This window comes from Corvus hawaiiensis, chromosome 5, assembly GCF_020740725.1.
Source record: "Corvus hawaiiensis isolate bCorHaw1 chromosome 5, bCorHaw1.pri.cur, whole genome shotgun sequence".
NCBI classification, from domain to species: domain Eukaryota; kingdom Metazoa; phylum Chordata; class Aves; order Passeriformes; family Corvidae; genus Corvus; species Corvus hawaiiensis.
Genome location: NC_063217.1, coordinates 13,176,525 through 13,190,558, shown reverse-complemented (window position 1 = coordinate 13,190,558; position 14,034 = coordinate 13,176,525). Strand labels below are relative to the sequence as shown.

The window sequence follows — 14,034 nt, the reverse complement described above, 5'->3', positions numbered from 1 at the left end:
TTTCTAAAGTGTTTAACTCTCCTTCCTCCATTTCCACTCCTTTTTTTTCTTATCCTGCATTTTCCACCTTCACTGCTGTTTTCTGCCTATTTTTCATAGGCAGTACACAGGCAATCTGCCATACTGCTCCATTGTTAGCGTGGTCCCTGGCATAATTTTTCCCAGGCTAAAATCACTCTTTGAAGCAATTCCCTTCATGCATCAGGGGTTATCACAGACCAAAGGCTGCCCAACAGGCAGCTGGAATCCAACAACTCTGGTTTGCAGGTTAGAGATTAGCCATAAGGGTGTGAGGCAGTCTGTGCCACTCACTCAGCTCCCAGGCACTGATCTTTATCTTCAGGAGCAAATGGAACTGATGTCTAAAAGACAGGAATTGCATTCCCATGCAGTGCTCTATTTGCTGCCTGTCATGAGAGCCCTCCCAGGTACCACCGGGGAATAGGAAGTGGATGAATAAATTGTCAGATGTTCAGGTTACCAGGTAACTTAATCTTAAGGAGGATTAACAATTATTTCTGCTATATGTTGCTATGAAATTAGAGCACATCTTTTCAAGTTGGGGAATTTCATAGGATTTGGGTAGACCTGACTGCTCCTTAAGATTTACACTGAGCAAAGCTACTATTTTCTTCTTTATGGATGGAAGTGTAAATTAAGCAAATTGTCTGAACTTCTGATAAACTTATAGGCTCACTTTTGCTAACATTTTAAAAAAGAAAGCAAATCTAGGAATTTTCAGTCCTTTATGATAACTTTTCTGGCTACTTTGTTTTGAAAAGTAAAAATACTCTTCTTCATATGCTTATTCAGTTAAAAAATAACTTGATCAGGATCCTTTGCTCACTTCTTCCTTCTTTATTTCACCTTTTCACTAAAAAGTATAGTTGAATGAAATCTTGGCAGAAGAGAACTAGTAAGCAGAATAAAGGAGATGTAAGAGAAAGCGTGACGCTCATTTACAATCGTAAAGTACTGCCAGCTTCTTCCATTTTTACAAAAAGTAGAACACAGCAAGGACCAATTTATAAGAGAAACCTTAAAACATGCAGGCAGAAAATTATTAAGTGACTGTGTATCAAAGTCCATTCTTATTCCCGACAGAGGAAACCAGACGACAAGCCAAGCTGCTTATTGTCCCAGAAATCATGCTCTGTTATCAGTATTTCCACAATCATTGCCTGCAGCTGATGTTAAAATGATGTCAGAAAAATAATGGGTGAATTTTTCAAAGTGGAGTATGAGATGCACATGCATACAGCCCATTATTTTTGAAAAGACGTGTGTGCACTGCAGGACCTACATTTTACTGCCAAAAACTTGCCCTGTTTTTGTAGTATGTCCACTTTACTGAAGTGCATGAGCTGCTATAAAGCTTAGACAGGGGTTTTATAAATGATGAGGTTTTGCATGACTTTGGGGAAGTGACTCTTTTTCCAGGTAAAGCATGAGAAATTGTGGGTGCTGTGAACATTTTTCCTCAGTGCCAAGCTGAGGGAAGAGTCCTTTTGGGGCTGCTGGGTGAGCTGATGTAGAAAATGAGCTGGCATGACCAACATTGTTAATTTCCACCTGTCAACCACCTGCTTACTACTGAACACTTATTATTTAGGCAGAGATGTAAACCAAAACAGACCCCTTTCATGAGGGTTATACCAAGGTGTAAAGTCCAAGCTGCCCAGCAGCTTTCTGGTTACATTTTGTATCACACTCAGTGTGAGTCCTTTCGAATCCTCACAGTCCAAATCCTTCTGTTCTTTCTAGAACATGTTTCTCTGCATAAAAACACTTAAAAATGTGAGCAACACAGGGATATAGTCTGTACTTATTCCACAGTAAGCAAAGCTTATTGCCACAGTTAGACTCCAAAGTCCCATTAAGTTTTCCTTTTTATACCTTTTGACTGGAAATAAAGGAGATGGGTGGGGATCTGGTTCACAGAGTTCCAGATTGCCACAAATTTTACAAATTATTTGGGCTGAGCATTTCATCTTTCTTTTGTGTGGAACCAAGCCTTGAAGCCAGTTTCAATAACAGCTGCTAACTACGTCCATTTCCTTAGGAAGCAATTTCTGAACCATTTGGTGAAACAGTGCTTAGTTATCACTCAAACTAATTAGTTGTGTTCAGGGACAGGCAGTGGTGGTGTGGGAATAATTAAAGAGTCACCACCTTGTGAAAGAAATTGTGTTCACCACTTGTGATTTATTCTTCTGGGCCTGTTTTGGCTATGTTTGCATACAAATTTGGATGCATCATTACCACAATGAATAAAAATTGAAATTGGAAACAAACAGTGGGCAAGAGTAGTGGGTACAAAACTGACACCTTGCCTGCCCTCAGTGCTGAGATATCTTACTCCATCCTTGGCTATCTTGGCAACTTGCTCCCATCTTGGCTGGGCATGCTGGGTGTCCCCAGCTCTGACAGGATCCCTGCGAGACATTGCTACTGTTGGGATCTTCTTACTTTATGGAGTCCCTCTACAGAATTGTACCACCCTGTAAAAATTATTTGGATGAAAGTTTTTCAACATTATAATATTCAGCTATTTTAGTTATATGGCATAACTTTCACGTTTGTATTTTCTCTGACCAGGATATAACAAAATAGTGCTTATCTCTGTCCCTTTCTGGCTTCTTTTAAGTCCTTCAGAAAATGTCATTGCTAGATCTTTTCTATTGAGAATGAAAAGTTTCTAGTGCTGTGTTATTTGCCAACTCATTCTAAAAATATGGGATTTGGACATTAGGACATTCACTGCATTTTTAAAATCTCCTCGTGACTTCTGTATCTGTGGTCTCGTAGACAAAACACATGACATGCTCAGACACATGTAGATGAAACAGTTCCTTCCTGAGCACAGTCATTCCTCATGACAGATCAGTCTCTGATTCAGATGTGTTCAGAATTAGCCTTATAGCAAGGCCATCTGCACAAGCCATCAGCATTACTTCTGTGTAGATGCTAAATCATATAACTGAGATGGTTTTCTGACTATTTAGCAAACTGTCCTCCAGGATTCATGAATTTCAAAAAGCCAGCATAGACATGCCTCATCTCTTCTGATCTCAGACCCCCTCCCTTGTGAAAAATAACTGGGATAAATATTCCACAGATTTATCTACTCCTCAGGACTTATCCCAAGGGATGTAAAAGTTGTCATTAATAGGCTTTTTTTCCTACAATAAAACTACAGTTTCTAAAGTTCATTTTATTAAGCTCTTCTTTCCCCCAAACCAAAAGCAAAGCATCCATTTTCTCCAGCAAAGTGTTTGAAATATCAAGAGACCAAGGTAAAATGCTAAATATAGAAAAGGCAAAACAAATCCACTGCCCACTCAGACTGTTCTGTTTCCTCCACACCTAGGACACTTGATTTGCAATATTGGCGAACTCACTTGCAGATTTTCCATAGTCAAAAGAGTTTCCTTTACGATGTGGTAAGTGTGAGAGTCTCAGAGGAGGGGCAGCTCTGCCTGGCTTGAGGTCTCTTTTGCCAGTAGAAGGTCTCTTTTCTCCTCTCAATGGCTGCTGAGAGCAGGCTCACCCTTTGAAACTCCTTGTATTTCTGAGGCTTCAGTTTCACCCTGACAGCCTGGCAAGGCCCACTGAGGAGTGCATCAGCTGCACAAAGGTGTTACCATGCACTGAGCAAACAGATGAGTGACAGGCAGTGTAACAGCCTCTGCATGGCTGTCAAACACAGCAACTATGTTTTGCAAAGCCTGATGCCATTGCTCTGTACTGATATAGCAGTTTTGGACCTAGAATTTTTCCCTCTCCTCTGAATTCCCTTCCACTGACCTATATCAGATTCAAGATCCAGCATCAGAAATCAATGCTGCAGGAAAGTTACTGTAATATCTGAGTATTGAGAAAATGAGAACCTTAAAAAGCAATTCATGGCTCACACAGGCTCTTCCTCTTTACCAGAAATACTGACAAAGCCAAGACTTGACTGGAGGTTCCGTTACTGTTCTTGCTGCATTCCTGTAGTGGCTGGTACAGCCTCCTTCTTCCTCGCTGCTGGAGAGGAGTCTGTGCAGTGCTCAGTGTCACACACTAGCAATATTGCACAGATCGATGGCGAAGGGAAGGAAAACTCTTTGTTGGTTCAGCAGAAGCACTCAGCATAATTGCCTCTGAGACTACTTATGTATTTGCACAGAACTGTCATGGAATAAATGTAACAGAAACTGTTCAAACTCATTTTCATCCTCTTTTCCCTGCAGGCTTTTTTTGTTCCATATGACTGTCCACTAGAACCACTTGTTCACTTTTTCATTCATAGCTGGCCATTTTATTATTTATTCTTAGCCAATAGTATTCAGCATAGGAACATCTGAACCTGCTTCAGATCCACCACAAAGTCTCTGTCAAGCCATTCATTCTCCCTGGGCCTTTATCCAGTTATCACAGCCTGTCGCTGCATCAGCTTAAAGGCAAGATAAGTCATTCACTGGAAAGCAGCTTCCTACAAGTGATTTATTGCACTAGAGTCATTTTTGAACAGAATGGCCCAGACTGCATTTATTTTGCCATGATTACAGGAAACATGTCAAGGTACTCACATTTTTTAAAAGCTGAGAACATCTGACAGAAAAGTGCTCCGGGTTTGACACCAAAGAATCAAGAATGCACCAAAAAGAGAGAAATTTCACTTCTGTAACTGTCTAATATTTTAACTGAAGAGACTGTGCACACACATTTCTTTGTGTCTTGACCTGAGTCTGCAGTTTTGAGCTAGAGAGAAATACAAACCAATTGCCTTATTTTATTTTTTCTGAAACTGCAGTGGTTTGGGAGGAGGCCTTATTCTTAGCAAATCTGCAATTTTGACAGTTATGTTGAATCTGCAACTTCTCATTCTTTGTCATTGGACTTATCCTGCTAAGCAGCCTAAAGACAAACTTCAATATTCTTCTTCATCTAGAGAACAAAGCTGAGCTGTAAGCAATTCCCTGGTGCTCCCAAGTTTGCTACTGGGTTTCATTAAATGTTTGTGATTTTCGTTCTGGCCTGCCATAGTTGTAGCAGTCTTTTTCAGTTCAAGATTTTATTTTCCATCCTAGCTTTTAGCCAGTTTTTTCTCTTTATTTTTGTATTTTTATATATTCAGTAATGCATACATGCATAATTACACATGCAGTATAATTACATTTTTCTTGATTATACACACCACCTTCTTTTCTAATAATCACAGAGACCAGACTGTAATTCCCTGTTTCATTCAGGCCTGTGAGACACAGAGCAGTACTTAGAGACACAAAGTTCTCAGCTTCCATCATTTTAGACAGCAGCTGCCTTGACAGCTGATGAGAGAAGCTGAGACACAGAAAAGTGCTGCAATTTGTCCACAGAGGTGGAAACAGAATAAAAATCTTCTGATTCTTAGTCCAATTCCCCAGCCCCAAGAGACCATTGGTAAGCAGGTTTTTGTATGCCCACAGTAACTAAACCCCTAGAGTGAAATACTTAATGTAATTTTAATAACTTAATAAAGTTATTGATAAATTATTAAATAGTTAAATACCAGTTAATTTTTTACCTCCTCATCAGGTTAATAACCTATTGCTTACTTCGATCATTTGAAATATGGGTAGTGAATCTAGATACAGAAACAGAAAATGTCTGAAAAGGGAATTCAATGAAGCACTGCTAAAACAATGTATTTCTTTAGCACTTCCAAATCCCCATATTCTGTTTCAATAGTAGACCTGGAGAGTAGGAACAGTATAAAAGAAAATAATGGAAATAAATCACCATTATTAACCACCTCTGTAGAGAGTGAAAAAATTGAGCCTGGCCAGAGGTATCTTTTGAACTCAGCATGGGTTTTATTTCTCTCCTTTTTACACTGTCCTCCTTACATGCATGCTGCCTTTGTGCCAGTTTGAGTGGTTCTCAGAAAAAAAAAAAAAAAAAAAATTGGTGTTTTCTTGCTTCATGTTGTTATTGAGAGAATTCTTATTTTCCTTTTAAATTGAGCAGTGCAGTAACTGCCTTCTTTTTCAGCTTTCTACGAACAAAGGAAATATACAGTTTCAGGGAGAAAGCACCTGCATGTCTTAGACCAATGCAATGATTCCTCAGATCTCTATAGAGCCAAAATTTGTCTCACTCCACTATTTAGCAGTTTGCAAGGTTTGCCACCCACACTTTGCAACATGAGTTTCCAAGCACTGTAGTCTTTTCTTTCGATGCCTACAAACACATTAGTCTTGTACCAGTAGCTCAGATCCTGAGATGTTTCAAGTCTCAAGTCGAGCTCTATTGCTCTCCTGGAAGTCTCTTGGATCTTTTTTGAAGGTCTTGTTAAAAAACCCAAACCAACGAGCAAACAAAAAACACCCCAAACCAACAAAAAAAAAAAGTCATCAAATTTGCTATCTTCCACGGTGCCAAGACAGTTTGAAGAATAAGTTACACTCTCCATTCAGCTGTGCAAAAATTATAATTTTCTTAGAGTCCTTGGGTGAAAATCCACTGTCTTGATGCTTTGCCAACATTAATTTAAGCAACAGGTTCTAAAGCTCTTTCACTGATGGTTTAACTGGAGATGATGGACAAATTTGTCATAAGGAAAGGAATCTTCCTAAGCGCGTTTGTTGTGGACATTAGTGAAGATAATTCATAGGCTTTTCAGCTGGGGACTCATATTTTCTGTGCTATCCTCTAATAAATCCTACATTGACCTCTAGACTCAATGGTAACCATTGGATTTCTGATGCAATTGAAAAAACTCACCATTAGGGTAAATGCTCTTAGAAATTTGTTCCTCTGATTTGTTGTTTTCATTCTGCCTTACAGCTTTTCATTTAATGTGTCTGCCCTTTTAAACTTAAGTTTTTGTACAGTGTTCCCATATTTTTTGCTTTAATAGCCTCCTCTAGTCCTCTGTTTAATTAAAGTATTTTCATATCCATTCACATTCTCTTCTGAGTGTTCACTATGGTGTCTCCATATTCTTTACGCCACCTGGAAGCATTTAAGGATTTGAAATTGATCATTTAAATTTGATTTTTTCATCCTTTTCCATTAATGATTATTTTCTAGGTATTCTATATTACTTTCAAAGCTGGGTTTTTTTTGGAGTATAGCATATATACCTTTTATAATCACTGTACCAAAGAGCTCTTCCATCGTGTCTCTGGTGCCAAGTCTTGGTGCCATTTTCAGGAGTACTATTTCCCATTTTGAGAAAAGAAGCAGTCAGAGAAAAGTTCCTTCAAAATAGTAGCTGTCCATGCTTCAAAAAAAAATGGTCCCTACCATGTAGCTTCCCTGTGAGTCTTTCCATCTCTCCTGAAAGTATTTACACAGTGTTTGGAGGAAAACACGGAATATGACATGAATCACAGTAAAATCACAGAGACTGCTACCACTGTTGAGCAGAAATGCTGAGAAGCTCTATGATAACACAGTTGGTGAGGACTGCAGATGCTTCTAGGGCTGTTGCTGTTCTCTAGAAAGTGATGTCAAAAAAAGATAATGTTGCAGTCTTTAAACATAGGATTTTGTTGCCATTGTTGCTTGAAACCACTTATGAGGCTTTGATAACATATGAAGTAATTACAAGAGGAGTACTGAATATGCTTTCATCTCATGGTTTTTTTCTCTTTTACTGATGAAGGTCACTGATAACTTTGTAGGACAACAGAGGGGAGCAGCTGTTGTGTGCCCAGTCAACAGCTTTCATCAGCCTCCAGCTACCTGGAGGTTTTACCAAGCTACAGCCTGAGCAGAGGTGCTAAAGCCAGGGAAAGCACTCTCCTCTGCTGGCTGTTTATGGTAGGCTTGAAGTGGAGCAGGATTTGTCCAAGACCTAACTTCACATATTTAGGAGGAAGCAATCATCAGTGTTTAGAGGAAATGGCAGCTATAAAGCTCAAGCAGTTAATACGGGTGAAATGCTGCAGGAATCTGTTTTATACCCAGGTGTACGTGGCCATCCACAGGGCAGGCAGCAGCTGTCCTTCTGCTACAGCTACCTGCACATGACAGCTCTATCAATGTTTTTAACCTCTGGCAGATTAAGAAGACAGCAGGATCAAAGTGGACAGACTTCCAGCATTGACAGCAGAGCATCCCTTCAGAGCCATGAGAAACTCCAAGACGGGAGGAACAACAATTTGCTGGGACACGGCTGCACCAGAGGCTGCAGCAGTTAGTGAGCCACGGCCCCACACGCTTCCTCAGCGGCAGCAGGAGGGGAGGTCCTCTCTGCACCCCCCCTCTTCTGCACCCCTTGGGTCCTGGGACACCTGACCCCTCCAAAAGCCGGATCCCCGACCAAGGACAAACCCACACAGCACACTGGCTGAGATTTTCCACATACAACTCTGCTCTTGAATCTGCCACTGGAAAAATGACCATCAGCAACAAAATACAGTTTTTTAAGTAAGTGTGACTTTTGTTTTCAAAATCCTGGAAGAAAACTTGAAACAATTCATTAGGCAGCCTCTCAAAGATTGCCACATTCCTGGATATTTTCAAGAGACAACGTTATATTGGGGCCAGCTTTATCTTGAAGGCTTTACATTACCCCAAATCCCTCCGTTAATTAAAATGGTCCAGTTTGGAATTTTGTGAAACTGCTGCACACAGCTGTTTCTAAGCACCTGCTGTTGAGTTTATAACAGATGTACATGATGTAAATACATGAATGTAGTGTCAAATGGGCCAAACACTGAATAATTTCATTTAAATACCTGAAACTCATTGAAAATGTTGCAGTGTGAGTGTATTCACATTGTTGTTTAACATCCTGTGTTCTGCTTTGTAGTAAAAGATGTGACCCTGGCCAAGTCAAAGTTTTGCTAGTGACTTTAGTGGATGCAAGATCAGACACATTAGTTATGTATGCTAACCATGGTAAAGAAAGACCTTTTTATTTGTACCAATAGGCTGACTGAGCCAGAGTTAGTAAGGAGAGCTAAAAACATTAAGAATTTGCTCAGATCTATAGCTAGCTGTTATAAAATGTGAAGAAGTTACATGTGTCTCTATTTTCACGGATCTATTCTGGATGAAACTATCTTGAATAGAAAGAAACATAATTTAGTCAAAATATTGCTGACATGAAATCCTTTTATTTTAAACAGCACCCAAAATTCCAAACATTTATGGCATTTTGCAACTTGTACATCCACATTTTGATAATAAATGCATGTTTATTCTCTCCTATTGTGCTTCTATTTTGAAGGGTTACCACTTGTAAGCAAATTTCATTTCAGCCTTTTAAAAAAAAGTAAGGTTTTTGGAAGTGAAAAACATTTGAAATAATCTATTTTTACTGCATTGTTCCCATTCTATCTTTTACAAAGTTCTTTGTAATTGAATATATTTTAAAATTTTGTTTCATGTTATATTTTGGTCACAATTTTTTGCAAATACAGATTTTTATCGCTCCACGAAATGGTGTTCCTATCAACAACAAGCAGTTTACAAATGTACAAAGATAAAGATTTTATGTCTGTCATGAGCATGATGTTGGTCTACTTGCTTAATTTGGTCATAGACTGGAATAATCATAGGATCAAGCAAAGGAGCAGAATTTTTCTGGTCATAAGAGGACAGATTTCATTGCCCAGAATAAACTGTTTCATATCCATCCTTTCTTATAATGACCTTTTTCTTTTTTTTTTTTTTTCTTGACATTGGTTTCCCTTGGGAATGACCAAAGGGGATAAGATTTCACATAATTTCTGGAAACACCTGTTGTTCTGTTCCAGTCAAAATTCATTATGATCCTGGACCTTGATCTGGATGTGAAAGAAAATCTTTTCTTTATTTAAGTAATCCTACAGAGATTAATGTTACTGGGTAAATATCGTAAGCAAAATTTTGCAAGATCCATGATGTATCAGACGATATAGATTAGAGACAGAGAGCGTTTATAAGGAGAACCAGTAATTTAGTGAGATTTTCCATGTAAAATTTTCCAGCTGGAAAACATGAGGAAAAAAGGCAATTGCACATTTTATTCTTTTTCTGTGGTTACAGTTATTTTGAGCAAGAAGAGTTACTCCGGGTGATTTTGTACATCAACCAGACAGGATGCCACTGTGCTAGCACCTTAGCTGAGGCTAGGAAGGCATTTTTGAAGTGAATGTCTCAACCTTACAGCCTTACTGCATTTTAGTACCTATTGCAGCACCCAAATCAGAGGCTTTTTGGAGGATACAAAGTCAGAAGATGTGTTCCGAGAGAGCACTTACTGCCATCTGCCCAGCCCTGGGCCTGTAGACCACAGGAACAGGTAAGAGAAAATCTGAGATGGAACTTCCCCAAATGTAGCTCGTGGATGTCAGGTCAGCAGAGCCCCTCCTGTCCAGCTGCACTGCCAGCTAATGCACACACAGCCCCCAAGAAACCTGGGCTTATAGAATGAGAAGTTTATAGAATGGAAGATCTACATATGCAAGAAGATCATCGGTGACTGCATCAAAAATTGGAGGAGTTTACTGCAGACAGAATTTAATTAGCAGCAAGATTCTACCAAATATTTGCAGTCCGATCTGGCTGTTGCTGGATGTCTTTGCCAGTGCTTTACTAAGCTGTTTTTGAGAGGAGCCTGGTTATTCAATAGATTGCATCTACTTAAATATATTTGCACAGAGTATTGTGCATGAATGCAAGCTCGCTCAGACACTTTAATTTCACGCTTGTGGCCACATGATCATTTCTCAAACAACTGTACTGCTTGCAAAAAAATGAAATCATGGCACCAATCAGCTTTATCCGTAGTCCATGGCACTTCCACTGACTGCAAGCTGTACCTTACGCTACATATAATTATTTATGTCAACTTATTACACAGATCAGTGAATGCCCTCAGCTATACCATGGAGACCCAATATTGAATCAAAGAACCATGGAATGGTTTGGGTTGGAAGGGACATTTAAAGGTCATCCAGTTCAAGTCTCCTGCAGTGAGCAGAGACACCTTCAACTAGATCAGGTTGCTCAGAGCCCCATCCAATATGACCCTGAATGCTTCTAGGGATGGGGCTTCCACCACCTCTCTGGAACACCTACACTCTTATTTCATCTTTTCTTTCAACCAACATAGCTGTAAGGATCTGTCTTGCCTTGGGAAGCTCTGATAATGGTGCAGAAGAACATGAAGAGAGGTTATTCTTAATAGAATATGATTTGTGGGGCCAGAACACATATGACAAGTGAAGTCACAGAGCCTGGGAACACGCCTGAGAAATGCTTGGCTGAGACTTGTCTGTCCTACTTTAGACATAAGAAAAATGAATTAGCCAGATCCAGGCTCAAAAATAGAGATGAAAAAAAAAATGCTTTTAGGATGTGGTGCACTTTCCCTGTCTTGACTGTCTGTTTTAGCAGATGGTTCTCCCTGTGGCTCTGCCTCCATGGAGTACAACATCAGTGCACACAGCCCAGATGTGGACATGCACATTGTGCACTGACATTTAGTCAGATGAATCTTGTTTGTGATGGCACAGACAGTTTGTCAAGTTGCAGTCCAATCCTTATGAAAAATGGGAGAATTTGTGATCTATTCAATGGGAGTAAGAGAGGTTTAAACAGTTTTCATCCTTAAGTGCAGAAGTGGTATTAGAGGAAAAAAAAATACACAAACATACTCTTGTCTTGTATTCCAGCAGAAATGAAAATAGGGAAGTCCTAAATAAGACATAGAAGGTTTTTACAATATACTCAGTGAGATGGAGAACAAGAAGAAAGCAGGGCAGTCATAAAATCAGAAGAAACTCCTTGGGACACATTTATTCTATACAACTTTATTGTCTTGCAAAAGCAGACAGTGATCTGGACTCCCAAAGTCCCATCTGGTTTCACCAAGTCATTTAAAGGATAAAAATATTTTTTCTCATTTCTGTTCCAGGGAAGAGAGAAAGAAGTCTAACACAGCTGGAAAAGCAGTTTGCTGCTACCACAGTTTATTGCAGTGCCTCTTGCTCTGTGGTGTTGCAGTTCTGATCATACATGCACATTCCCACAGCATCACTCCACATCAAACTCTGCCAGATTTACCTTCTGTTCAGTTTGCTCCTTCTACATTGTGTATTAAATATTGGCACAGTACTGTAAATGTTTAATTACCAACTGTCATAAAGCACAAATGGGTCCTTTCATCTGTAGTCTTGACAAAAATGATTAATGTAATGTTTCCAGAAGATTTTCCTGTAGATTCGGGGGAATTGGAGGGTTGGTTATAGGTCTTGGTACATTATTCAAAATGACAGCTAAGTACATTATAGAGGAAATAATAGGCACTGATCCATCCATTCCATTTATTTAGATGTTTTCAGCTTGCAGGAACATGTGATCACAATTTCAAACTTATTTCTGACAGTTTAAACTAAACCTAAATATTGGTGTAATGGGGTGTACTGAGGAGCTGAAGTTGGCTGAATCAGACCCAAAGCATTTGGCTGTTTTGCACGTGGGTAGGTATGCCAACACTTCTGCTATGAAAAACATGACTGCCAGCTTAGGAGAAGCTTAGAGGTTTTGGACAGGTACATTTACACTTTTGGTGGGAGCTGGAAAGCAAGGAGATATTCAAAGTGTATTAATAAAAAAAGCTACATAATAAGCTGCCTCACTGCTCTAGCACCTGCCCCGAGAGAAGACCAGGAACAAGCCACTGTCCTGCAAGTAATCTCCATTATTTCTATATTTGACCCAGATTCCGTCCATGACAAAGTGAGTCCATCTATGCAGACTCTGATTAAGAAGCAAAGGAAGGCAAGACCCCCCTGTCAGCTGTGCTGGGCTGCTCAGACTCTGCCTTCCAGCGTAGCGAAAGGGACAACAACTTCTAGCACCTGCTGCAGCCAAAGTCATCAGTCCTGCTGGGGAAAGCAGGAATTACTTTTTCCTACACATCAGTTGCAGTTCAACCCTTAGCATGTGCTACCAACATGTCCTGTGATAAATTTTGAATGAGGGATATGTAATGCTTTTAGAGATCCTTCTGTTACCACACAAAAACTTCCATGATAGATTGGTGTGATTTTTAAACAGGGCCTTGTGTTCTTCTACTGGAGAGCATACTAGTAGCTAAATGACTAATTTCTTATGCACATTGTGCTTCATCATCTCAGCTTTCATCAGAGTAGTTACTTGTGTTTATCTGTATTTTAGTGATTGAATCAGCTATGCTCTGGCCGGCAGGGAATAATGTTTTGGTATTTTTAGCCTTCATTTAGCAATGCAAATGAGCTTCCTATAATCATGTTTGTGAGAAAACACATGGTACAATCAGAACCTCAGTAATGACTGATATTAGCTATGCTCTATACATCAATGAAATTGGCTCAGAGTCACAAACTCCCTTTTTTTGTCCTTTTTAATTGGAAAGGAGGAATGTATCTAATCAATTAAACCATTTTTTTATAAAATTGCCCAACTGTCCTCATGAGTCATCTCAGAGAATCAAAATTATAATATAGGGCAGAAAGCTTTCAATGTTCAATGTTTGTGTGTTTCTTTAAGTCCATTATAAACAATAAAGCAGACATATAAAAACTACTGTAACTTTCAATATCCATTAAAAGAAACACAACTGAAAACAATCATAAAATTCAGTCCTTCTAAAATGTATACCCAAGAATACAGAGTTATGTAAAATCAGTGCCCTTTAAATGGAATTAGATTTAGTCACAGACACTTTCATGGGCAAAACTATGTCAGAACTAGTGCTCTTGAGAATTTTTTGTTTCTTACTATCCATTGTGCTATAATACAGCCCTGGAATTTTCCCACCATGATAAATTTGTACTTGAAAAATCCCTCTTGGAAGAGTGCTATACAATTTAATTAGTATTTTCTACACCATTTTGTAGTGTGTATAATATTCTCCAGCCTCTGTGCAAAGGTATGGAGGCAATTTTGTTGTGGTTAATTAGTAATGAGAAAATGCTCTAAGTCTGCTCTAAGTCTTGAGTCCTATCATGATAAATGCTATATCCACACATTAAGGTAAGTCAGACACGACTGCAATGAATTTACAATCTGAACTAGCTTTACAAG

At 39.2% G+C, this 14,034-nt stretch overlaps 1 protein-coding gene across 1 annotated transcript in view; it reads left to right on the top strand.

Moving 5' to 3' along the window:
• The window catches only part of STK32B (serine/threonine kinase 32B), a 164,378-nt gene extending 154,762 nt beyond the window's left edge, over positions 1–9,616 (top strand). Inside the window, exon 12 of the mRNA XM_048304965.1 lies at positions 8,036–9,616. Within this exon, the coding sequence (XP_048160922.1) occupies positions 8,036–8,174 (139 nt within the window). The 3' untranslated portion in view covers positions 8,175–9,616. The remainder of the gene's footprint in view (positions 1–8,035) is intronic.
• The last annotated feature ends 4,418 nt before the right edge of the window (positions 9,617–14,034 follow it).